Below are 26017 nucleotides of genomic sequence, written 5' to 3' on the forward strand. Positions count from 1 at the left end.
AAGTCTTGAGTTCCGTAGAACTTTCCAACATTAGCTGCAACCATTTGGAGATTAGTCTAGAACTCATGATATTGGCCAATTGTAGGTGTTCTAGATAAATCATGAATAATCATGATTATTGCAATTATATGAGCTCAATTCTTGAGTTAGGCGGCAAACTATAATTTGTGACTTATTTGTCAATCTTCGGCCAATAATAGAATTTGAGCCATAAACCCAACAAAAAATCAAGGCACGCAGTACAAGTTTTTATAGTGGAAGCTCTAGTGGATATTTAAGTACATCTCACAATGAGCCTGGTCTCTTGTCGCAGACCTGATATTACCACATAACCAAGGCTGGAATATTAGAAAACTCTATACCCTCTTTATTCCTTCGGATGCTCATCTTATTCAAAGAATAGAATTGCCTGCTCGGTTCGATGTTCAAGATAGGGTCTACTGGCCTTTGGCTCGCTCGGGGGAATACACTACAAAATCTGGTTATGGCCTCCTTTTACAACAACAACAACAACAACAAACTCACAGCATGACACTCCCAGAAAACTCGAGTTTTTTTCGTCACCTCTGGGGGCTGAACATCATGCCAAAATGGAAGATCTTCATTTGGAAACTATGGCACAATTGTTTGGCCACTTCTTCCAATCTTCAGCGACGGGGTATCATCAATACCACACATTGCTCAATGTGTTTAGATGATAATGAAGATGACCAGCACATTTTCAGGTTCTGCCCAATGACTATGGAGGCCTGGGAGGGCTCCCCTCTTTCTATTTCTTCGTCGGGTAATCCTGCAATGTCGCTGGCTTCGTGGATAGTTTTCTGGCTTGAAAAATATCTCAAAGATGATGGCTACAGGGGGATTCGGGTTCCAATTTTCATTGGCACTCTATGGGCCATATGGAAGACTAGGAATGACCAAGTCTTTCGCCAAGGTAGAACTACGCTGGATGCTTATATTAGCAATATCACGGAGAGCAGGCAGATTCATGAGCGGTTCATAGCAGATGAGGTCCTAACGGGCGATCCCCCTCCAGCTCCGAACTTTATTCACCCCCCAGGTTTCATTTTCACAGATCTAGGGCAAGGTCAAATGGGGGTACCGGATCTTATAATCCGAATAGATGGGTCCTGGGACCACTCTAATGGTCATGGAGGCTTCTCTTGGGTTGCCAATCGCAATAGGCACCACATACGAAGCCACGGATCTTTTATGCAAGCTTCATCTGCCCTGCACACAGAAGGCGTGGCGTGTCTATCCTTACTAAGGTGGATCACAACAACAAGCTTCTCCCGTATATTGCTCCTCACAGATTCCGAACTGCTTGTCAGGAGCTTGGTACCCATCACACCAGCAGACATATCCATTAGCCACACCCTATCAGGCATTATCGAGGCCTCGACTGGGCTTCAGAGCTGCCGTATTATGAAAGTCAGTAGGGCCCAGGTGCAGCAAGCCCACGAGATAGCACACCACTGTCGTATACATAGGGTAAATGTAGGGTAGTCTTTTCTTCTCCGATTGTGTAAGTTTCATTAATGTCAAAAAAAAAAAAAAAAAAAAAGAACAATGAGCCTGGTCTGTTTTAATGTTAGAACATTTGATTCGACTTTTTAGTTCTCTGAATCGATTACAAGTCGAATTTTCGCATAAGGTATCCTTTGCATGGAGTTGTCTGCACATAACTTCATGCATCCTTTGATGTGAGTCACACCTTTACTTGTTGCTTTGTGAGAATTCCCCTATGCATAATGTATGGTATAATAATGCCATTGAAGTGATTTACTTGATCAGAGAAAGCGTATGCTTTCGACATCAATAAACATAATACAATTCAACGAGTTAAGTACATAGGAGGGTACTCAACTTTGATGAAAGTTCCAGTTAAGGTACTGAACTTTCAAAAGTTCCAGTTAAGGTACTGGAATTGGACGGCCATTAGTCTAAGGGACTAAACTTTGCTTGTTGCCGTTAACAGACCCTAAATTAAAAGTAAAATGTGACATGGCAATAAATACATGGTGACGTGGCACTAAAATACAAAATGGCAGTTAATTCAGTACCCTTTAATTCAAAAAAGCCAGCGAAATTCTTCAACGGTAACAAATGAACATATGTATTTAAAACTGAACCATATTAACAGATATATTAACATTCAAAAAATCATCTCTCTCAAGAAATCAGGAGCAGCAAAAAAAAGAACTTCCACAACACGAAAAATTTCTGATATTGGTGTTCATCCATCAGCAGCAAAAAAAAAATCAACTTCATCACCTTCCATTAATCAGGTACAAAGCAACTGCATTAATGAAAATTAAACCTAATGTTAATTTTTTGCCCTTTTTTACCAATATGAATTTTATTCATAGTATTTTGTTCACCTAGGCAGCATAATGTCAAGAAATAGCTATGGTGGTTCCATGCCCCAATTCCCAAAAGATGTCATTGTGGGTTTGTTGTAACCAAAATCAGAGCCTGGACAAGGGACAACCCTGGTAGAAGGTTTGTAGCATGCCCTGACTACGATGCTGAGACTGATACAAGGGGGTGCAAGTTATTCAAATGGTGTGATGTTGAAGAGCCTATAGAGTGGCAAAAAAATGTGATTTTGGGGTTAATGGAGGAGAAGCAGGAGCTTAGAAGGGAAGTGATTGCTGAGGCACAATTTGAAGACAGCAAATGAGAAGGCAAGGAAGAGTGAATCAAAATATATCATGCTGAAAATGAAGAAGGGTGGATTTATGTGTGTTAGGGCTTGGATTTGTGTACTCCTTGTTGTTCTTGTTTGTTTATGGTACAATATATAACTATGTAAGGGGTTTATTTAGGACTCTAATTACTATATCAAGCATGTAGTAGCATATTATTAATTAAATATAAGTTACCTTTCAACTATTTTCTCCTTTGCATCCTTCTAGCCATTGCTAGGTCCTGAATATATATAAACAAACTAATTCAGAATACATGTGCAGATTATAAGTTAAGAAAATGTTAGCTAATTCAATCAAATCACATACCTGTAAGGCTTGGCTAGTTATTGTTTGTGAAGCTTGTGAACCCCTGGTTGTGACTGGCTAAATGAGTATTCTTGGCTGAATGAATATATGGTCTGCTCACCCTCATAATCTGAATAACATGCTACTCTTCTTTGTGGATTGTGTGATTGAGGTTGATAGGTGGCTGTGTGTGGCTGCTGTGCTGTGGTGGCTGCTGTGATGTGTGTGCTGCTGTGGTGGCTGCTGGGTTGGAGAGTAGCAACTCTTTGGTAGCCACTTGGGTAGGTGTATACACCTACACCTCTATGGTGCATGGGTACAGTAGGTACATTCTGTGCACGGCTACTAGTTGACTCACTTGCACCCATGCGCACAGACTCTGTAGGTACATTCTTGCAACCTCTCTTGTTATGCCCTTGAACACCACATAGGCTGCATGTCATTACTGAGCCTGTTTTTTTCAATTTCCTGAACTTGTAACTTCTCCAGCTGCCTTCCTTCTCTTCACTTGGCGCCTATTGTGCACTTTCTTGAGTTTTGGTGCATTTACCAAAGTTTCTGAACTAGGCCACTCTTCTGCTCCATTTATAGGCTCCAACAAGTAGTCATATGCCTTCAAATACACTGATTTGGTGAAGAATGGGTTAACATAATGTTCTGGTTGATCAACTTTGTTCCAAATTGCAACCACTGCATGTTTGCATGGAATCCCACTTATTTGCCATGCATTACAGCTGCAGTTCTAGCTTCCAAATTCACAACATATTTTGTTTGTGTTGCCCCTTCCCTCACCCCATAAGAGAACCCCCCATCCCAGAATGCATTCCATCCCCTAGCACCAATCTTGTGCTTCTCAACTTGCTGTTGTATTCTTGGCACAACAGCATCTCTTTCTTCCCTATTTATCCCTCTTCTTGTGTAGCCTCTCCATTATCCCTCCCTGATGTCTTCCAACATAGTAATTATAGGTTTATGCCTTGAGTTCAATATGTAGGCATTGAAAACCTCACTCATGTTGTTATCCACACTATCACAACAAGATAGAGGAGTGTAGAAGGCTCTACACCATTTCTTGTAGTTCCTATTTAGAGATCATCAGCAGCTGCATTAGATATTATCCTCATCTCTCTAAGTTAAGGAAAAATTCATTTTCTGTGGTGCTCTTAGCCATGATCCAGAACTGCTTCCTATACTCTAAGCCACCACCAAACACCCCTCTGAAGTTACAATAAACATGCCTTGCACATACCCTACTCTCAGCTTGGGGAAACACATCTGACACAGCCTTCAATAAACCTTTCTGCTGATCAGACATGAAAGTGTAACCAGCACCTTCATTTGATAATAAATCCTCCCCTAAAAATGTCAAAAACCATGTCCAACTAGAAGTTGATTCAACCTCTACTACTCCCATGCAATTGGGAACATTTGGTTGTTCCCATCCCTCCCAACAGCAACTAAAAGTTGTCCACCATAGGGTCCTTTTAAGAAACATCCATCAAGAGATATAAAAGGCCTACATCCAGCTATGAACCCCTTTTTCAGTGCCTCAAAACAAATGTACATTCTTCAAAAATATTCCATCCATCTTAATTATCACTGTATTACCTGGGTTACTTTTTTTTATCTCTGCAGCATACCTTGGCAGCAAGGTATATTGCTCCATATACTCCCCTACAATCAAACTTTGCCCCCTCCTCCGAGCTCTGTAAGCTACACCTCTGCTGACCCTAATCCCCCACTCTAGCCACACTGTCTCTATTATATCTTGTAGCCTCAGATAAGGATTTATTTTGAACTTGCTCTTGTAATTTTGAGCAATCCAAGTAGCTGTCATGTTTCTGTTTTTAGGGGCTCTTCCACAAGTGTGCTTGGGCACCAATGTTTTCACCATAAAGTTTCTCTTATACTTCTCCATTGAAGCCCAAATTCTCCAAGGACATCCTTTTTCCTTGTTCATGCATCTAGCACCTACCCTGTTGGGGTCATTCCTAGTGAATGGTAGTTCTCTCCCAATCTCAATTGAGTAGTCAATTAATGCTTTTCTGAAAGTCTTTGCATTCTCAAACTGTTGTCCTACAAAAAACTTACACTCAACTCCAACATCCCCTCCATCTACCCTTTGCTGCAACTGGCTGTTATTTTTTTTGAAGGTGCAGCTTCTAAGTACCCATACTCCTCATCTTCATCTTCACTATGATGTCAAGATCAGTATCACCTTCAAAGTCACCATCAAACAGATTTTCTCCTAACCCTTAGTTGCAGATAGTCTTTTTAACATCTCTATTTCTTCATCATAAGACTGTTGTTTTTTCTTTTCATCACTGACTTTGGTCCTGGCACTAACTAATTCATCATCATCCTCATCTGTGCCTTATGTATCATAGTCTATATCTACATGGGGTTCGGGTCTAGTATGGTCAGTATTTTGAGGAGGGACCAATGTCTCATCTCCATCACACAACAATTGCACAAAGGACCCTTCACCACCTAAGGACCCTTCACCACAATGACTTGACCCAACTCCACTCCATCCATTACCCACCCCAAATGGCCTAACTATTGCATGTTCTGTGTACACATGTACAAGCTTGTATTGTAAAAGTAGTGCTAAAAATGGATCAAATAATTGCTTAGCATAGCCCAAGAATCTAATACCAGTACTAAAGTCTTTCCTAGGATCAACAAAATGCAGCTTAATGATGTTATTATAACCCAAGTTGTCTATGATTTGTTTTACATATGAAGCATCAACATTATCAGGTAAGTTTTCAAACACACTTACTTGACCACCTTCGTATCTAATGTCACCATGTACAAACCACTCTCCACCATGGTGCACACTTATGCAAGGTTTTATTTCCATAAAATCTGTCATACAAAAATTTATATACTAAAGTAAGTGCAAGGAATGGAAGAACACCAATGATATTGTAGGATGCATAAAAACCATTCATATATATATATATAGTAACAAGTACAAAAATTGGCAAGCTCCAACCAATTACAGAACATATTAAAGTTTTTTTGGAGCTTGCATTCATAAACAACAAAACAAATCTGTCATAGCAGTGACAACCACCCTAAATAAAGCCAGTGGCTGTCACATTCTACCCTCCTACTGCTATGACAGAGGCAAAACAAACCTAACCAACCCAAAAAAAAAAAAACACCAACATCCTTCATCTTCAATCCTCTTTGAACAACCATGGAAACCCATCAAAGTACTGAGTCATGTCCTTGTTGATCCAAGCATGGAGGTCCCTCCCATTGTTGTAGATAATATCATCTATTATCCACTTCTCAATGTGCCTACGATCATTAAGCCAGAAATAAGGACTACTCCCATAAGTTCTGAGTCTCCACCAAAGCCTCCATTTCTTACAAGTCAGCTCAAGCTTGTACTGATCCTCCCACCTTACCCTAGAGAAAATGTGGGTCACTAGGATATCTTGATGCGAACACAAAGGGTGTGCATGGGTAAAAGCTTCCATACCTAGTCATTAACAGAAACATAAAAAATTAATTAAATTTCACTTAACCCTAATCTGTAAAAATTATACTTTAAGTTTAACAACTAAACTTCATAAACAATTAACACTCACACAATCTGCAAAACCCAAATCCCAATTACAAAAAAAAATTATTTTACTAACCATCAAACCCTAAGCGTCATCAACATGCAACAAACAAATCCAACAAAAAACAACTTAAACTAGTTCCAAAAATCGCCTTTTTAAACAAGAAAACAACCAAAAATACCTTTTTGCTCCAGTTACACACAACAACCAAAAAGGTAACCAAAAAGTACTAAAAAGGAAAACAAAAGAAATAAATGAAGTTCTGTAAAAAAAAATAAGGAGTAAATGAAGTTCTGTACAAAAAAAAGGAGTAAATGAAGAAGAATATACCTTCTTCTGAAGTCTCTATAATTCTTGGGAATTTTGGAGGTTTTGGGGTTGGCCACATACTATGATTATAAATGGCGTAAATGAAGAGGACAAAGAGTTGCAGTGATTTAAATAAGGAGAGTGAAAGAAGGAAAGTAAATATGAACAGTGAGAGAAGGAAAGTAAATAAAGACAAAGAATACAGAGAGTTGAGATAAATACCCGCGAAATAAACCGCCTCTTTAAAAGTAATCATTAGGTGGCGTTTCGTGTTGCACACGCGCCTAGGAAAATGTACCAAACGGTGCATTTGACAGAAATTCACCCAAAAGTAACGGACATCCAGTTTCAGTACCTTAACTGGAACTTTTTCAAAGTTCAGTACCTTAACTGGAACTTTTAGCAAAGTTGAGTACCCTCCTATGTACAGATGTACTTAACTCACAATACAACCAACAAAGTAGTTACAGAAGTAATTAATATATTCTCTTTATGCAACTTCAAATTTTCAGGTGATTTACAGGAATGAAAAGCATTTAACCATCTATAGGACACTATAACAAGTAGTCTGATTTGATCTCTGCCCTTTGTGCTACAATACTATCCAATATATTTACATTACCAAGCTATTGACATCATTAATTTTTGACATAATACATATGATACCAATGTTACAGCAGTGGGATACTTGCAAGTTTTATGTTTTATAGGAACTTAGCAGCTGTTCATCAACAAAGCAGAGCATCGCGCCTTTAGCAAATTTCACATGATCAATCATATTTCATTGCCCAGTCATTAGAACATGAGCTTAAGAACTGCTCTTCCCAATGCCACTGAACGCCCAGTGAGGTTTTGCTGGTGTGCGCTTGAATGCCGGCACTGCTAGTGGGCTGTTCTTGCTCTGGAATATTACAACACAAAATATAAGCAACCTTGCACAAATTCAACCTTAGATATAATAAATTGAATATATGCATATTGAACCAAGCCTATTTGATCAAAATGTAGCGAAAAATCAAATTTGGCAATAACTATATGACTGCCCGAAATCTCTAGGACCTGAGGTAACCTGTTTCTATTATGTTTTCGTTAACACATCAGCAGTTTCCGTGCTATGTAAGTGATAGATGGATATATCTGAAGCTTCATAAACAATTCATAGCAATGAGTTCTTACCATCTGACAAGTACCCTCATAGACATTGCAAATTGGGTAATCATGGGGACAACAACTGTAATGGTCTTCACAGCAACTCGCGGCTTCAAGAGGACAGCAACCCCATGAGAAGCAGTAATTAGCATATTCATAGATGCAGCAGCAAGTGTCGCCTTCAGGACATGAGTAGTAGCTATCGCACACACTCGGAGGCTGGACTGGAGAAGGAGGGGAAGGACCCGGGTTTGGTGGGTTCATACCATCCTTGATTGGATAAGAGGCTTCCATTGCGATCCCACACAACCCTGTATACTTGGTGTTCCGCTCCATTCTAATGTATCCCTTCTCTCCCCAGCTTTCACCCCATGAATTCTTGACGATCCAATATTCCATCCCATCTTCCTCCCCATACCCTACAGCTGTAACACCATGGTCCAATGCTGTTCCACAACTTCCAGTGAATACACCCTATAGAAAGAAACACGAAATTTATAGTAAAATCTTATTCGTAGGACACATTTTGTTGAAGCTATGATGTATAGCACACAACACATGTGAGTGTCCCGCATTGATAAAAGAAGAAGATGAATTCACTCTATATTGCAATGGAGTTACTCCCCTTATCGCCATATGATTTTAAGGTGGAACCTCATTTATCTTATGAAGTGGATTCCCTCTCCTCATGATGGGGGCGGTCCAGTCCCATATTTAGCACATTTAATTTGGTTCATTTATTAAGAACATTTACCTTATCAATGTAATCTCTTAAGAAATTCTTCTAAAGTACTCCTATGTCCTATCTTTCAGGGTAATGCATGGAAATTCAGATATCAACTTAGTAAATTTACCAAGATAACAATCTTACCGAGTCGTACAATTGGAAGTCTCTACCACCGCCTTCAATGGCAACACTTACTGGTTGATTTGCCACAGCCTTTTGTAATGACTTTTCATCATTCAACGGGACATCCTCGTAGTCATCAATAGTGACCACCTTTGCATTTTTCTGCAAGAGATGCAAGTTACAACAATTGCATTAGTGGTTTATCCCTAAAGACTCCATAGTCCATGCATTTATATCGTTTTATTTTCCAAAGTCAGGGTTTATCAACTTTGATCATAAATTTTCACCAACACTTTATATAACAAAACACACAATTGTATGCGTCAGTGGCGTATCCAGGAATTACGGGATGGGGGTACGGATGAGAAAAAATCTAATAAAACAAAATACAATACTTGAGTTAAGTTACGAGTAAAAATTCAAATCAAAATACAATGCCAATATCAATTAATGATTCAAATTACAACTAATTTAAAACGACAACTATTCAAGTAATGAAGTAATCTCTAATTTCAATTCGAATAATTTCAATTCAACTATTCAAGTAATTAGTAATCTCTAATTTCAATTCAACATTATAATCTCTAAGTTCAATTCAAGTAATCAAAATACTATGCGTGGTATCAATTTTTTTAGAATTTTATCTGTTTTTAGGATTGGTTCAATTAGCCACGTTCCAGCTAAAAGCTATATAGTCGAAGTTTGCGTTGTTCGATAGAGTGGTAGTAAGGGTGACTCATCTGTTAGCTTTTCCACTATCACCCAAAAAACAAACTCTGCCTTACGTAAAGTTGTCAGACCGAAAAAAAAAAGGAACGAATTCTCAAAGACAATAGATAGTAAAGTTAGTCGTTCCGCTTAGATTGAGGGTCACAGAGGGGATTTGATCCCCAGTCTCATCTCTCTTCAAACCTAACGTGATAGTTTCCCCAGATTGGAGGATTGGGAACAGAAGGTGGTTATAAGAGTTCGTCGTGGACATCTAAAACATGTAATGGTGGCCTAAAATCATTAACATTATAAAACACCCGTCAATGTCACATTAGGAGATATCTTCTAGTAATTGAATAAAAAATGGAACGAGTATTTATTTTGAGACAGATAGAGTATATATCTTAAAAGTAAAGCAAATTTACCTTATATGTATCACATCTTCCATCTCTAGCCTTGTAGGGGTAATCTTCCTCAGTATCAATACCACCATTTTTTATGATGAATTCATAGGCATAGTCCATAAGACCGCCATTGCATCCTTCATTGTAGGAAGTATCACAATCTACAAGTTCCTGCTCGGATAATGAGATCAAATCTCCTGTCACTATCTGGTTTACCCCTTCAACAGCAGCTATGGTTGAAAATGCCCAACAGCTACCTGTTGTATTCATATATACTAGTAGTTAGCATCTACAATACGCAATTCATATCATGGCCACAAAAAGACAGCTGATCATGCACTTGCTTATTGGTTTTCCATGGCTTTTGAGCTTACTAAAGAACTACAGAATTAATGATAAATCAAATACCTTTAGACTCCAAAATTATCGCAACACTTGTCTAAATTGGAAGTGGGGGTACTACGTTAACGTTACTAGTGGATTTATGTGTATTATATTAGTGTGTGTCCCTATACGATTTATGTGCACACTAATTTTATTGTGAACTAGGTCCACACAAGTCGAATTGTTACATAAAATGATGGAATTTTTTCATTTATATATTGTAAATTTTTGAACACCCCACACTTCAATAAAGTGGCTTAGTAAAAATTCGGCAGAAAGTTAAATTGATAAGGATTTTTTTTTCCAAATTACTTTAACTTTTAAGTTTTTATGAGAAACTAACTTATAAAAAATTTGTTGTCCCAAATAAAGTACCTTACTTTTACCATTTTGTTATTGATAATTACCTAATAGCGGTGTTTGGTGTTAACTTTTTAATCTAGTTCAAAAATATGGGAGAAAACAAAATTACCCATGTGGAAATTGCTTGAGATTCGAGGAGAATGGGAGGGTGATTGTTTCAATTTTAGTTTAAGTAGTAGAAGTGGAATTTATTAGTGGATTGATATACAAAGTGTCGACATAGATATGAGAGAGAGAAAGCGCGCAGGAAAATGAGGAAATAAGGGTGGGGAAAATGAAAAATTGAAGAGGTCAAGTGATATTACTGACATTAAAAAAAAGTTGAAAAAAAAGTTAACATCGGAAACCGGCATAAAATAGTTGTCAACACCAAAATGATAAAAGTAACATAATTCGAAACAATAAATTTTTTTGGGATATTCCATTTGGTCATTAAGGCTTTTATTTGGTACCACTGTTATTTTAAAATTCCACATGATGCCACTCTAATTTAATATTAATCTTTATCATACCATTTTTTTAAGTAAAATGTTAGTTAATGGTTGAACAAGAATAAGATTTTGTTTGGGTTTGCATGTTTTTATTTGCAGTTGCAAAAATTTAATAAATTAAGATTTAGGGTGTCGTTTTAACCCATAAAGCTCTATTTTTCAGTCAAAATTTTCATAAAAATTATCATAATATTCTATGTCTTTTTATTGTCAAATATGACTTCAACTTTGATCTTAACGACTAAAACGATTACTAAAACCTTAACGCAAATTAAAACAGTAAATCGAAGTAAAACTCTAGCCTATTCTAACTTAAATTAACACTTTTCTTAATTGAATGCTACAATAGAGAATAAAATCAAATTATAGTGGTACCATGTAAAATATCTGAAAAATAGTAGTATCAAATGAAAAAGCCAAAAATATAATAGTACCAAATGGAATATCTCAATTTTTTATAGAGTAATTCCTCGAAAAAACTTGAAAATTAAATAGAGTTTGAAAAAAAAAATCCAATTGATAACGACGAGTGTTTGAGACAAAGTTGACAAATTTTCTCTTATGGAGAGCCGTCTTCCACTTCTTTTTAGTAGCCAACTGCCAAAGGCAACGGGATTTGTCTCCAACACATGTGGGTGCATATCTCTATCTTCTACAGTATGTCAGTATTGCATTATTAAGAACTAAGATGGCATTGTTTTTCCCCACCAAATATTTTACGAAAAAATTATTATTACTATCTATTTAATTATTAAAAGTTGGTATTATAGAAACATAAATTAAGACAAATCGTCCAAGCACAATTTATATGATAAGTTTTGTTTTTATATATTAGTAAAAAAAAAAAAAAACGGTATAATATATGAAACATGATGAAATAATGTAAAAGTGAAACAAAGTAAAAATAACTGAGAGAGTTGTGTTATTGTATATTTGGTTTAATTTATAAGCAATGTGTTTGAAAGCAAATAGAAATTGTCTTTTAATTTTGATGGAACTGTCTTGTAATTTAGTTATTTTTTTAAAGAATTAGTAAACATAAGTTTAATTTTTGTTAGGGTGTATTTGTAACATAGTATAGACATCAAATCCTCTCTTTTACATTATAATTCCTCTGTTTTTTTATAGATAATATGTCATATCGACTTTTTATATATATGGATATCACCTCTGACCATCTTTAATTATACAAATAAATGTCTATCATAATTTTTATTGTTTATGGGTTAATCTTAATGTACATTTTCAAAATATTATCCTTTTAATAATTTTTAATAATATATAATTTAAAATATTAATGATTAAAGATGTAGATTAGTAATTGTGTGTAATCAAAATAATGCATCTAGTTAAAAATAGAAAAAAAATATAATAAAGATCAAACACTTAAATCAATTACTTTGTTTGGGTCACCTTGACATGTCCATTTAATATTATGTCACTAATTGGATGCCATCAATTATTATCTATCCAAATATCCAATAAATAAGAGGACAACTGGTGGAGCCGAAACCACAAAAGTTGGACAATCCTGCCTAAAAGATGGGCCACACGAAAGTGAACTTCATAAGATTCCTACTGAACAAAGTAGCCTCTTGATTCCATCCACATTAGAAGAAGTTGTTTCATACACTCAAATTACTCTATTTTACAAATGCCTCCCTCCCCTATTAATTGGCACACTTTTTATATTTGTTAGTCCCATATTAATTGAAAATATTTCCTAAAATAATACCGATCTCCTTTTCAAAATACAAGACATATATGATATTTGAGGTCGAATTTTGACCATTAATTATCCTCAATTTATTTTGATATAAACAATAAGAAATTGTTATTATAGCAATTTTCAAGACAAATCCAATAGTATACTTTTCATAATTTTTATTTATCATAATGTACGAAATGTAGTAAAAGCAAATTTTCATAAAACATAAATACCTACTTTGAAATAGAGAAGTAGATCCCACCAATTTTATATTAATTTTCTCACTTCATGAAGGACCTAAACAATAATAAAGGAACACACTTCCTCATTTTAGAAAAGCTTAAGGCCTCATAGTCCATTAATTAGAATAAAGAGTATCCAACTACCAGTAGTAAAACAATTAGTCAAATAACACTTTTAAAACTATGTGTTGGTCAAAATATATCAGTTTTATGTTGGTTTTCAAAATAAACATAATGAATTGAAGCACGATTAATTTTGAGTTCTTTATACCCCTATTATCATCTGAATTTAAAATCTTAAATTCCTAAAATAAATCTCATTGATCTCCATATTGTCTTTGATTTAGTGTTTTTTATTTGATATAATATCCCTTAAAGTCTTTATAGGCTTTACTTTTTAAGTTCAACTACCTTATATAGTAGGTTATTCAAATAACGAGTCATAACTTTGTGTTTTGATTTTTAAGATAATATATATTAATATGTATTATCATCTCAAACGAAGAATACTTGTTTTTTTAAGGAAATGACGAAGAATACTTCAATAACATGATTTCCATATTATTTTACATTAATAAATTTCTTCTAAAACATTTAATAACAGAAAAAATAACCTAAAATGTATAATAGATTCAATATTTTGCATATAATTCATCTCCTATAGGTATAAAACTAATAAGAAAAGAAATTGACTCAAATAGTGAACTTTTCCATCTACATTGGTAAAATTTAAGTTCAATTCCTAGCACAAATATTTGCTTGGGATTTAAAAGGGAAAGAGGGTTGGGATGCATGTCTTGTAATGGGCTTCTAAATGGGGACTTTGTGCGAAAGCCACCCACATAATTTCTTCTTACCTAAAAAAAGTGTATAAACCTACTTTATATTATTAAACAAAATTAAAAATGATTGTTATGTCACTTAATTTAGTCCCACCCTTTTTTCTTTATCAACTTACTCAACTAATATTAATTCCAAAGCACAATAGGGGCAAACAAAAGAAAACAAATAGAACAAATAGTTGGTGGATGAGTTATAGTAGAAAAGATAAATAATTCTTCCATAACAAATTAGACTTTCATAAACTCACTTTTTAGGCAATTTTTTTTTTAAAGAAGAGAGATAAAAAGAAAATAAAAAAGAGGACCCATATGATAGAAGACTGTAACATCTATTTTATTACGTCCATATCTAGAAAACGTAACAGCTATTTTGTTACGGAGGAAGTAGTTGCTTACCACAGCTTCCTTGATCTTTAACAGGAACGACAGCCCCTTTCTCCCGCCAATCAATACTCGGCGGCAAGCTATCACCCTCCTTGAATCCATAACGATCGCTCTTCGACCGAGCTAACCGACGGTTGCGATCCCTCCTCCGAGTGCCCAAGTACTTAGACCGAAACTCCTCGTTGGTTAAATCAGCAAACTGGTTCAAACCCAGCTTAAACGTCTGATTTTGATCAGAGTTATGTTGGTCAATGAACCAAAGATTATCTTTAAATACTTCCAACCGTCGCTCCTTTTCACCAAGGGCGTTATAGTTCTTACCGTGTTTCATCAGCCATGACTCGTACAGAGCTATCACCTCTGCATCGGTTCGACTGTTTGGCTCATTAGAAGAAGATTTGTATGAAATTTTGGACATAGCTAAAGCTGATGAGATTACTAAAAGTATAGATAATAGGCAGAAGATTATTGTAGGAGAGGATGCCATTTTTGTTCTTTTAGAAGATTGTTGATATGAGAGTAGAGTAACTGTGCTAGAGATGTGGGCTGTGTTTTGAAAAATAGAAATGGACTTATATAAGCACCAAGTGAAGAAGACTAAAGAATACTATTGGTTGGAGACTTGGAGCTATGCGCCTATGCTATGGTTTTAGAAATATCTTTATGATTAGGCTTTGTTTGGTTGACAAACAAATTATGGGAAGTGCAAATTCCTAAGAAGTAGAATTATATAAAGTTGTTTGGTTGGCAAAATCATGAAAATTTGCATTTCCTAGGAAGTTCTACTTTCTCCAAAATGGAGGAAGTTACTTACCTAGGTCCCCCTAGGTAAGTAGAGCTTCGTATAGGAAACTTTACTTCCCATTATCAACCAAACACAATTTTACACTTCCTAGAAATTTCAAATACATGGAAAAAATAACTTCCTAGGAAATATGACTTCCTATATACAACCAAACAAAGCCTAACCTTCATCGGTAGTTTGGGAAAAAAAAACACATCAAATAGTTTCGCTATGACTAAACACTATTTTCTTACCTTTTTGTTTTAGGGAGTCTTTTACAAGGATGGGAGAAAATTGGGAGATTTTTCTTATCATGGATGAGATTCGATCTTACCACCTCTAGAGACTAGGATGAAAGGTGATGACAATATCACTAGGTTACTGCTCAACACTTTTTTCTTACTATCATCTCATATTCTATAGTACATTCTTTCCCCTTTTCATTCATCTTCATTTCACTACTTTCACCTTTCCCTCCTTTCTCTTACAGCCTCACTTTCTGTCTAATTACTTCTTCCCTGATTGAAACAACCACCATACACCAAGGTTGGCAACCATAATTTTGGCCACCTAACTACTTCCTAAAATTTTGGCCCTCTCTCATACGTTTTTTGGACTATTGTATTTTTTTTCTCTCACGTTTCACCCCTTGCCAAAAAGACCAATCCCTCGCTGGAACGACGTCATGATTTTTTTTACCTGATTAATGGCCAAGCGTTTAAAACAGACGCTTCCACCTATGGTACAACGCTTGTTTTAAACGCTTGGCCTTAAATGAAGGTGTCTAATACAGGCGCTTAACTGTATGTGGAGATGTGTGTTTCAAACGCTTGTTCAGAGATCGGGTTACAAAAACATTCCCACGTTCTTGCAAGGAGAGAGAAGAAGTAGGGGTTAGTGGTGGTCCATCGAGGAGATTGAATTGAAGTGGGAGAGTGCTGGTGGTTCCAGACGGGGTTGCCCATAGGTGGTGGTCAGGTAAGGATATCCACAGTCAGGTTAGGGAAGAAAAGGGAATGTGGAGGTAAGGATGAGAGATGGGAAGGAGGGTATCAAATGGGGTATAAAAGCACATTTAGGACGATAGTAAGTAATTATAGAGTGATGATCCTTAATAGTTTTGGTAGTAGGTTATCACGTGGATGATCTTCTAATGTCTTATTTCTTACCTTATTAACAAAAAAAAAAATTGGTAGTAAATAGGATCGTAGGACACTGAAGTGATCAACTGGATAAAATTTGATTGTTGCAAACCAAAATCAAAGTGTATCCTCAAACCCAAAATCTTGGAGAAATATGTAATAATTTTAGGGGGCGTTTGGTTCACCAAGGGGAAAGGGAAAGGGAAAGGGTTTGAGAAAGGAAAACAAGGAGAATGGAAAGCTACACCCTTAGATTTACTAAATTGTTTGGTATAAAATATCTAAGGAAAATCTAATATTCACCACCCTCTACAACTGCCACCACACTTTATCTTTCAACTAAAACCACCACGCCACCACCCCCATCTCCTCTTCTGCCGCCACCGCCCCCTTCCTCCGCCACCACCATATCCTTCCCCTCTTCCTTCTCCGCGGCTGCCCCTCTTGTCGTCAAGTGATCTTTCTTTTTCCCTCTCCTCTCTCTCTTGTGGTCTAGTGGTGTGGTGGTGTGGTGGTGTGGTGGTGTTTGTAGGGCTAGATTGACTATTCTGGTGGGAGATTAGGTGGATTTTTCTCTCTCTTCCTCGAATCTACTTGATGGGGTGGGATTTTTGGTGGTTTATGTGGGTTTCGTGGGGGTGGCCGAGGTGATTTTGGTGGGTCATGGTATATTTTCGGGGGGTGGTTGGGTAGTTTTCAGGGTCATTGGATGGTTTTCCTAGGTGGGGACGGATTTTCGGGGGTAGTGTAGGAATTCCGGCGAGTGGGTGACAGTATTTGCGATTAAATGGGCTTGTTGGCGGTTTAGGTGGTGAGGTGTTGGGTTGCCGACGGTTAGTTGTGGTTTCCTTGTGGATGGAGGTGGTGGTTGTGGGAGTGTGATGGGTGGTCGGGTTAGGGTTGTCGGTGGCCGGTGGGTGGTCAAGGAAGCGGTTCTGGTGGCGGTTGGGTGGTGGTTGGTTGAGCAAGTGGAGGAGTCTGGTGGTGGTAATGATTGGGTTAGGTTGTGATGGTTTGGTGGTGGTGGTTGGATGGTCAAGGAGGTAGTCAATGATGAGTCAAAGAAAAGGAATGTGAAACCTTGGGGGTGTGGGTAATCAAATTAGAGGGATTTGGGGGTATGAAGGGGAGGGGAGGGGGGGGGGGGGATAAACTCCCAAAACAAACAACATAAAAGGACTCAAGAGGTTTTATTCCCTTTCCAGTTTCCTCCAAAACCCAACGTCCCCTTACTTCATATGGAGTATTATTCTTCACCTTTGTAAATGAAGCATTAGAAATTTCTCTCAAGAGAAGGATTTCTTATCGTTTTCTTATTGCTACCTTGAAAATAGCATAAAAATACAATAGAGTATTATATAAATAGTACTTATTATGTTTCTAATTCATGGCTTAATTTCCTATATGAACAACTAAATTTCGTCATGTATTTTCCTACTCTCACCCTACTTGAACTAATCATTTTTATTATAAAAATTAGATGATAATACCTTTGTATATTTTTAGTTGCAACATTTGTTTTTTCATATTTGCAGGGATGCTTCTTTGAACATTAATATTTCTTATTAATTGTAAGTAAAAATTATAAAAATTTGATATTTGGAATCCTCACATTGAGACGAATCTAATAAGACCCCACTTGACTATGTTTTTTCTGACATCGAGACGTTGTTTTGTTCGATAATATCTCTCATATAATAGTGCGAGATAGTTTAACAAAGTTGGTCACAAAAACAAATGATGCAACTAAAAAAATACAGAGGTAGTATAAATTTATCTTCTTGATTTCCATATTGATTTTATATCTTTGAAAAACTGAAAAATAAAACAAAATAAAGACACCCTAATAAAAACAATGATATTGAATTACGATTGGATGACGAAAAAAAAAAGAACAATACTCCGTTGTGTTGTTAATTTGTTCTTAGAAATTCATCCACTTTCTTAATTGCCAACAACCTTTCATTATAGGTTATGAACTTATGATAATAAGGATGAGGAGCTAGCTCATGTGGTAGAGCACTCCCCTCTGATCTCTGAGGTCAGGGATTCGATTTTTATAGCATGTTCTGCATGCATTACCCGTCAATGTACTGGTAATTACTACAAAGCTAATAATTTTTGTAGGAGTTAACTCTTGGGTTGACTTAATTTCCCAATAATAATAAAAAAAATGAACTTATGATAATGAAACACCAGACACCACATATATACAGAAGTAGTTTAAATAAGTGGTCTTTATCACATTATTCGAGTGCCTTGCTTAAATTGCCTACTTAGTTCATTAGTTGCAACTTGATGACAGAACATATGAAGATTCAACAAGATTCTGTCCAATGTTACAATAGGCTATCACTCCAGTTGCGTACCTTATTGGAAAAAATGAATGTTGTTATGTTGACAAACGAAACGCAGATATTGACAGCCGCTTATTCAATTAGCCAATGTTAAAATTTTCCGACTTAGGCTATGTTTAGTTCACCTGAAATTTTCTGATCTGAACTGATCTGATCTGATCTGAACTTATTTTTTCTGATCTGATCTGATCTGATCTGAACTGATCTGATTACAAGATCTTATCTTTTAGATTTTTCTCAATATATAAGAAAAAATATAGTCATGTGGGTTCTTGTTTGATTCGTCTCAATGAGTACTTTATTAATATTCAATTATTAGAATTTTTACTATTATGTTATAAAAGATATAATGATTTTTAAATATAAGCAAAATCTGAACTGATCTGATCTGAACTTATTTTTTCTGATCTGATCTGATTTGATCTGATTAGATCTGAAATAAGCAAAAATAAGGTGAATTGAACATAGCCTTAGGCCTTGCTGTTTCCGTACTTATAAAATTTAACATCATATTTCAATGATTAATAAGAATTAATATTTAAGGGCCAGTTCGTTATCGTTTTTTGTTTTCAATTTTTTTGAAAACTACAAACTAAAAACAGAAAATCAGAAAAAAGTGGTTTTCACTTTTTAGTTATCAATTTTCAAAATCATCATATTCCCAATAAATTTGACTAATTTTTTATTCATTATAGAAAATATATCATATGACTTTGAAATTCAAAAAACAAAAAACCACATTAATACCAAACGGATCCTAAATTGTAATACCTATGGAATTTCAAGTAATTTGTACGATAAAGAATCCGAAAATATTTTAGTAAGGACCTCAACTGTAAAATTATAATGACACATATACTTACCTATATTGGGTTTTGGGTCAATTTTTCCATCCAACAAGGTGTTAGTTTATACTCCCTCCGTCCCATAATATAGTGCCTACTTCATTTTTGATGGGTCAAATTTTAGAATTTTTGACCGAATATTCTCATTTGTATGTATAAAAAAACATATTTATGTGGGATCTTGTTAGATTCGTCTTAATGTGTAGTTTTATAATATCAACTTTTTATAATTTTTTATTAATACGAAATTCAAGATATTAAAGGTCAAAGTTACGTCTTGAAGACCGTGTAATAAAGAAACAAACACTATATTATGGGATGGAGGGAGTAGAAATTAGGAAAGTGGTTAGTTAACCGTATAAGTTGGGGTCTGTTCTCTTCGGCATAAAACAGCTGAACTGAACTGAACTGAACCGAACTGAACCGAATTGAATTGAACTGAACTGAATTGAATTGAACTGAACTGAACTGAAATGAATAGTGATATGTGAGAGTAAAAGCATTGTCAAGAGCTGAACTGAACTGAACTGATCTGAACTGAACTGATCTGAACTGAACTGAACTGAAAATAAGTTGGGGAGAACAGGCCCTTAGTATCTTAGGATGTGATTATTGAAGATTTATTCAACAAATGACGTGATCGAATAATGACAGTTTCCGTAGTTAAGGATGCAAATTATAAAAAGGATTTGATTTTTAACTCAACTAAGACCCTTTGTCAACTATATACAACCCCTCGCTCCAACTTAAAATATGAACTCCTATTCAATTGAGATGTGCTATAAAGATCAAGGCCTGTTTTCTTCGGCATAAAACAGTTGAATTGAACTGAAGTGAAATGAATATTGATATGTGAGAGTAAAAGTATTGTCCAGAGCTGAGCTGAACAGAATTAAACTGAACTGAAAATAAGCTTAGGAGAACAAGTCCCAAGTAGGGATGGAAATGGATCGGATTCAGGGCGGGTTAAACATCACCCGCAGGCCCCATCCACCACCCGCAATTGTTTACTCTACCCGCATCCATCCATCCGTCATCCATCGGGTGAAACGGGTGGGTCGGGTGCTAAACGAGTGATGATATTTAGTATATTTTTAAAAGAAATTAGTGACATAATATAAAATAATTATATCAAACACATATAATATAAGTAATTTACACGTAAAATTTAATAATTGGCTAATGAGTTGGATGTTAAACGGGTGATGGATTGGATGACGGATGAAAAAATTCTCACCCACCACCCACTTTCCATCCATTTAAATTCGAGTTTTCATCCATTTAAAATACCGGGTTAAGCGGATGATAGATCATCCATCACCGATTTCCATCCTTAGTCCCAATATGATATATATATATATACTTCAACGCCACAGCTTAATATGGAGGAAAATGGGGAAGTTTAGGTTACAAATCATGAAAAAATGAAAACTAATCTAGCTATGACATAAAAGCATGAATAATTGATATCCCTTACTCCCAAATGCCAACCTCCATGAACCCATCTTCAGCAGCACAACCTCTAAACATACCGTTGGTATTAAACCCATACGCCACTTCCCCCTTGTTAGAGACAGCAATTAGCCCAGCTTTGCCACCATCGTCAAGCCTCTCCTTAATCACAAAATTCACTGCCTCCTGAAGTCCCAATCCTTTATACTCCATCACGGCCGCCACATCTCGTGCTAGCGTCCCGCGTAGGATTGCTTCTCCTTCTCCAGTACATGAAACTGCACATAGTTTACATGCATATGTCCCAGACCCAATGATGGGTGAGTCCCCTATCCTTCCACTCATTTTGTTCATAAGACCGCCTGTCGATGTCGCTGCTGCACACCGCCCCTCCTTGTCCACCACCACACATCCTACTGTCTCCGGTGCGTAGACGTTTATTGGTAGGCCGTTCATCATCAGTGGATTGTCTGCCTCTGCCGCGCAACATTCCAATCCCGTTGTTGGAATTCTATAGTCAAACTGTTCAATTTTAACATCACATAGTGTATTATTAGTACTCTTTATATAGGGCTCTGATTGGTGATACTTGTTGAGTTGATTTAAACTGAAACTGATAATATAAAGCTAAAACTAATAAGGTAGCTGATTAGTTTAACTGTTTGTCTTTTTGGGAAGCTTAATCAGCAACACTAAGACTCAATATAATAATATATCAAAAGATGACGAATTGAAAGCAAGTTTTGCAAAACATTACAATGATTAAGCTAACGCAGCCACACAGTGGAGTCTACAATCGCTTTTTTCAATGTATTATAATGGGCTGATTAGAGTTAAATGCATTGTAAGATGAGATCTAATCTTTCCACGTACATACCAAGATGGCATTAGCTTCCTTTGCTAGCTTAAGCATTCCCACGTTGTCTTGAGTGATAAAGTATTCATTCTCCATCAGCTCCACGCCCTAAATAAAAAGATTAACATCTTCAAATGAGTAGGAGACAAGTATGATTATGATTTCTTAAGCTTCAATAACCTCACTCGAATAAACGAAATAAGGAATTTTTTTTATGGAGAATTCCTTTGCAAAAAAGGAAAAATTGAGAATCACTCGAATAAACAAAATAAGGAATATGTTTTATATTTGTAAATATACAAATACCTTTAGGTATCCACTATTAATTTTAATAAAGAAATACGAGCGACTGTTATATAATTTGAACCTCAAAATATTAATGGTAGCTTAGTGGAGTACCATCCTGAATTTCAGGGCATTTTCCAGAGTCCAGGTCCTCATCCCAACAATATATTGCACATTTAATTTTGGGTTGTTAAGTTTTGTACCCAACCTCTAAGTTGGTGTGTCAGTAGCCTAATAGGGATCGATTTTCGGACTAATTATCTTTACAATAGATGAGGAGGAAAAAATACCTGTTGTCTGGCGAATTCTTCGGCTCCGGAGAAGGCGAGATAAGAATGAGGAGACTTCTCCATAACGAGTCGAGCCAGTGAAACTGGGTTTTTAACCGTAGTTAAACCTGAAACGGCACCGTATCTTCGTTTTGGTCCATCCATGATACTTGCCTCCATCTCCACTGTTCCTTTCTCTGAAAGAGCTGATCCACGACCAGAGTTAAACAGAGGATCCGTCTCCAGTTCCCTTACCTTTGAGATTAATAATACTAATTATTGTTTGCATAATATTGAGTTTAATTATTACCAACATTTATTATTCTAAAATTTATCAAAATCATGCCAATCTACACTTTATTATTGTAAAAATTATTAAAAGAGACGGTCTAATTTTAATATAAAAGTAGAACTAGTCATTAAATGGATTAAACTAGTCACTGAAATAAATTAACCTAGGTACTATTGGGCTAATTCTCTTTTTAATATTGTTAGCATCGTCTAATTATAATTTAAAAGTAAGCGGTCTCTTACAAGATAAACTCTTATTATTGACGAGAACAACACTCCAGTTTTCTTTATTCAGTCTAGACCTGGCTATTGGGCGGGGCGGGTCGGGGTCAGTGCGGGTCGGAAGCGGGTCGGGTCATAAGAGGGTTGCCTCATAAAGGGTCGGTAGCGGGTCGGGCCTAATGGGTAGAGGGCTTGTAGCGGGCCGATAACGGGCAAGTCGGTAAACGAGAAAGAAAAACAAGGAACAAAAAGAGCCAAAAGTAAGTATAAATGAATGCGAATTCGAATATGTAATTGTTTTTACAAAACTTATTTTATTTTTTAAAATTATTGGGTTTCTTTGTTGACCCTATAATAGCCCTATCCAATAATGACCCTGTCCAATAAAAGCCCTGTAAAATTGACCCTAATCCTTTAACAATTGGGCTACCCTGTCCAATAACCACCTCTAATTCAGTCTATCATTCTTCTACTTTCAATAGGTTTGAACTGCTAATCTTAAATGGTTAACCTACTCTAGACTTTGTTTGGTAGGAAGGATTTGGATGGAAAAGAAAGAAAAGGTAAAAATAAACTTTCTCCTGTTTGGTAAAAGAAAATAAGAGGGGTATGATTGGAAAGGAGAGGAAGTGGAAGGAAAACAATACTCTTAAATCCTTGTTTTCCTTTCCTCCCAAAACCGGAGGAATTTGACAGGAAAGAAAGCTAACAAGCTTTTTACCTATGTTTTCTTTATTTCCTTCCTTTTCTTTCATTTACTAATGACAACCAAACATGTGATTCCGCTTACATCCACCAATTATACCAAACATTGAAAACTACAACTAATTTCTTTTCTCTTCTTATCCTTTCTCTTCCTTTCTTTTCCCTTCCTTTACTAAAAAATACCAAACAAACTGCTAATGTATACATCCGGTAAGTTTTACTCCAAAACAAAAACAATACTTGTGTTAAGACTTTAAGGTAATTAAACATTTAGGAATGAAAATAATTCTAACTCTTCCGATACTTATCTTTAAGGCCATAAAACTTTCCTAATATAGTATTGGATCAGATTCGGGCTCATTAAGAATGGCCCAAACGGCTAACACCGATAAGTGCCCAATAAGGATCGGTATATTAGGGATATCGATATCACGTAGACTCTCACCCTGGTTATTCGGAGATACTTAGATGGCTTGACTATGACGGCCGTTGACGGTCTACCGGCATGAAACTTGGACAGCCCATAGAAAATGAAAATGGGATGAATTATGAATTATTCAATAAGCTAAGTTTAGAACCCAATACATAAAATGTAACTACTCACTCTCTTCTTCTCTTATTTTTCTCCTATTTATTTTAATAATAGCATGCAAGAAGAAACTTTGATCAAACTTTTGTTTTATTTTATATTAGCATAAATTATGCATATAAAAAGATATTATTATGGTTTATGAGACACATTGATATAGAAATCACTCAATAAAACTGCCGATTTGAAAAGAAAAGAAAGTAGAAGGAACGTTCTTACTTTTCGATGTTTGTTTTATTAAAAAAAATTTAAGTGAAATGAAATGGAAGAAATTAGAAGCAAAGACTCCTCAATATAAAATTTAAATTTTCTTTCTTTCCAAAAGTGGAGAAATTGAGAAAAAAAGAGAAAATTTATACCTAACATGAAAAGTTAAGATTTTTTTTTTCGTTCTCTTTTCTTTCTTTCCTTTACTAAAAATGAACCAAACATAGGATAAAAGATATTAAAGGTGAAAATAGTATAAAGTTGGACCATAAAAGTTGAAAGAAAGAACGAAAAAGAACCAGCATGGTGACAAGATCAATATAGAAAATAGATGATCTGAAAAAAAAAAGGAAGGTATGAAGGACATACAACAAGTTCAACGACATCAATGGCAGAATGATTAGATCGAAGAGCGGAAATGGCAAGGTTAAGACAGCGCGTAAGGAGTTGTTTAGCTTCCTCTTGCCTTTGCAATGGAAGATTGGGGTCCACACCAGCACCGCCGTGCAATGCTATAGCCCACCTTCCCATATGCTACGAAACAAGATATCAAATGTAGTAGTAAATTGTATTGATGAAGTTATGTTAAAATTTAAGCAAGAAATGAATGAGGGTTTGAGTGTCGTTTTTTCCTTCTATATAATAGGAGAAAGATACGGGAGGTTTTAACTTTTATGGCGTCCAACTAACTAATTCAATATGATTAAACCCAATACTTCCTCCTCTGTTGCATGATATAGTATTTGCGTTCCTTTCTGTGTACCCCAAAATATTGGGGTTTTTTTATTAATTTGATTGGACTAAATTGTCTTTAATTTCTACACAAACTTTTAAAAAACTAGTTATTAGGCTCGGGCTATGCCCCGAGTAAGAAAAAAATTCATTTATTAATATAATACTTTATAATAATAACACTAAATACAACTTAGTTTTTTTTTTTTTTTTGACGGTACAACTTAGTTTAGTGGTTAAGACTTTAGTATATGTACTTGAGGTCCTAAGGAGAGCGCCACGTGGCACATTTTCTCGTTTATGCACGTCTTTTAATATATTTGTATAGATATGTGCTCTTGTTTATTGTTTTACACGAAACATTCATTGTTTTTTTATTTTTGTAAAAGAAAAAGTAAATATAGAGCTAGTTTAAAAAAAAAAGTATCAAATAAACACTTTCTTGAATATTTTTTTGAGAAATTCTACTACTCCTATTTTCCTTAATTCGCGTGAAAAATGAAAAATAAACACTATATTATAAAACGGAGAGAGTACTAATTAGTAGCCGAATATGGAATTGTTTGGTAAGTACACGTTTAGGAGAAATTTGAAGGATTCCTTTATTGATTAGCTTGTGTGTCTATGATGTGTCAACTTATTGCTGTCTTATTTGACCATATGGAATCTGGGCTGTCTTTGCAACACAAGTTCCAAGTTCCAATCTTCTCGCGATTCAATTTTAATAGTGTTTGAGTATTACCAAAAAATAGCTTTTTTTATGTGAAAAAGATTGGAAACACGTATTTCCGAGGGTGATGGCAGCGAATTCAACGGGTAGTTTCTTTAAGATATTGAAACACACACACGAGGTGTTCATTTGTGTAA

General features: G+C 35.7%; 4 protein-coding genes across 5 annotated transcripts; all 4 read right to left on the reverse strand.

The window, feature by feature from the left end:
* Nucleotides 1-3456: 3456 nt before the first annotated feature.
* Nucleotides 3457-5831, reverse strand: LOC125494166 (uncharacterized). Its single transcript, XM_057396107.1, has 5 exons — nt 5782-5831; nt 5477-5671; nt 4637-5131; nt 4235-4477; nt 3457-3730 (listed from the first exon to the last, which is right to left on the reverse strand). Exons 1-5 carry the CDS (start codon nt 5829-5831, stop codon nt 3457-3459), a joined length of 1257 nt encoding a protein of 418 aa, XP_057252090.1.
* Nucleotides 5832-5935: 104 nt separating this feature from the next.
* LOC125494146 (uncharacterized) lies at nt 5936-7201 on the reverse strand. Its single transcript, XM_048637736.2, has 2 exons — nt 6908-7201; nt 5936-6492 (listed from the first exon to the last, which is right to left on the reverse strand). The coding sequence occupies exons 1-2, from the start codon at nt 7194-7196 to the stop codon at nt 6185-6187; spliced, it is 597 nt and encodes a 198-aa protein (XP_048493693.1). The 5' UTR covers nt 7197-7201; the 3' UTR covers nt 5936-6184.
* Nucleotides 7202-7350: 149 nt separating this feature from the next.
* Nucleotides 7351-14977, reverse strand: LOC104902501 (cysteine proteinase mucunain). The gene is made up of 5 exons (XM_010690288.4): nt 14427-14977; nt 10022-10257; nt 8907-9047; nt 8063-8509; nt 7351-7787 (listed from the first exon to the last, which is right to left on the reverse strand). Exons 1-5 carry the CDS (start codon nt 14899-14901, stop codon nt 7695-7697), a joined length of 1392 nt encoding a protein of 463 aa, XP_010688590.2. The 5' UTR covers nt 14902-14977; the 3' UTR covers nt 7351-7694.
* Nucleotides 14978-20875: 5898 nt separating this feature from the next.
* LOC104902500 (probable isoaspartyl peptidase/L-asparaginase 2) lies at nt 20876-25222 on the reverse strand. 2 transcript variants are annotated; one of them, XM_010690287.3, is made up of 4 exons: nt 24788-25222; nt 22426-22659; nt 21872-21958; nt 20876-21516 (listed from the first exon to the last, which is right to left on the reverse strand). In XM_010690287.3, exons 1-4 carry the CDS (start codon nt 24947-24949, stop codon nt 21016-21018), a joined length of 984 nt encoding a protein of 327 aa, XP_010688589.2. In that variant the 5' UTR covers nt 24950-25222; the 3' UTR covers nt 20876-21015. The 2 variants fall into 2 exon arrangements, with proteins under 2 accessions (XP_010688589.2, XP_048493702.1); XM_048637745.2 differs by having other exon boundaries at nt 22426-22610; nt 24788-24929.
* Nucleotides 25223-26017: the final 795 nt, after the last annotated feature.

This window comes from Beta vulgaris, chromosome 1 (assembly GCF_026745355.1).
Source record: "Beta vulgaris subsp. vulgaris cultivar EL10 chromosome 1, EL10.2, whole genome shotgun sequence".
In the NCBI taxonomy this organism is placed as follows: Eukaryota; Viridiplantae; Streptophyta; class Magnoliopsida; order Caryophyllales; family Amaranthaceae; genus Beta; species Beta vulgaris.

Excerpts from the sequence above, each read along its gene's own strand:
- LOC125494166 (XM_057396107.1), bottom strand. The coding sequence starts at position 5,831 with ATGGTGGAGAGTGGTTTGTACATGGTGACATTAGATACGAAGGTGGTC. Across the intron at positions 5,672-5,781 it reads TTAGATACGAAGGTGGTCAA|GAAAGACTTTAGTACTGGTA; the intron begins GTAAGTGTGTTT and ends TGTTGATCCTAG. Across the intron at positions 3,731-4,234 it reads GAGAGTAGGGTATGTGCAAG|CTGTAATGCATGGCAAATAA; the intron begins GCATGTTTATTG and ends CTAGAACTGCAG.
- LOC125494146 (XM_048637736.2), bottom strand. The coding sequence starts at position 7,196 with ATGCACCGTTTGGTACATTTTCCTAGGCGCGTGTGCAACACGAAACGC. Across the intron at positions 6,493-6,907 it reads TATAGAGACTTCAGAAGAAG|GTATGGAAGCTTTTACCCAT; the intron begins GTATATTCTTCT and ends GTTAATGACTAG.
- LOC104902501 (XM_010690288.4), bottom strand. The coding sequence starts at position 14,901 with ATGGCATCCTCTCCTACAATAATCTTCTGCCTATTATCTATACTTTTA. Across the intron at positions 10,258-14,426 it reads TAAAGATCAAGGAAGCTGTG|GTAGCTGTTGGGCATTTTCA; the intron begins GTAAGCAACTAC and ends TGAATACAACAG. Across the intron at positions 8,510-8,906 it reads ACTTCCAATTGTACGACTCG|GGTGTATTCACTGGAAGTTG; the intron begins GTAAGATTGTTA and ends TTCTTTCTATAG.
- LOC104902500 (XM_010690287.3), bottom strand. The coding sequence starts at position 24,949 with ATGGGAAGGTGGGCTATAGCATTGCACGGCGGTGCTGGTGTGGACCCC. Across the intron at positions 22,660-24,787 it reads TTGATGTCGTTGAACTTGTT|GTAAGGGAACTGGAGACGGA; the intron begins GTATGTCCTTCA and ends TTAATCTCAAAG. Across the intron at positions 21,517-21,871 it reads AGGAAGCTAATGCCATCTTG|TTTGACTATAGAATTCCAAC; the intron begins GTATGTACGTGG and ends AAAATTGAACAG.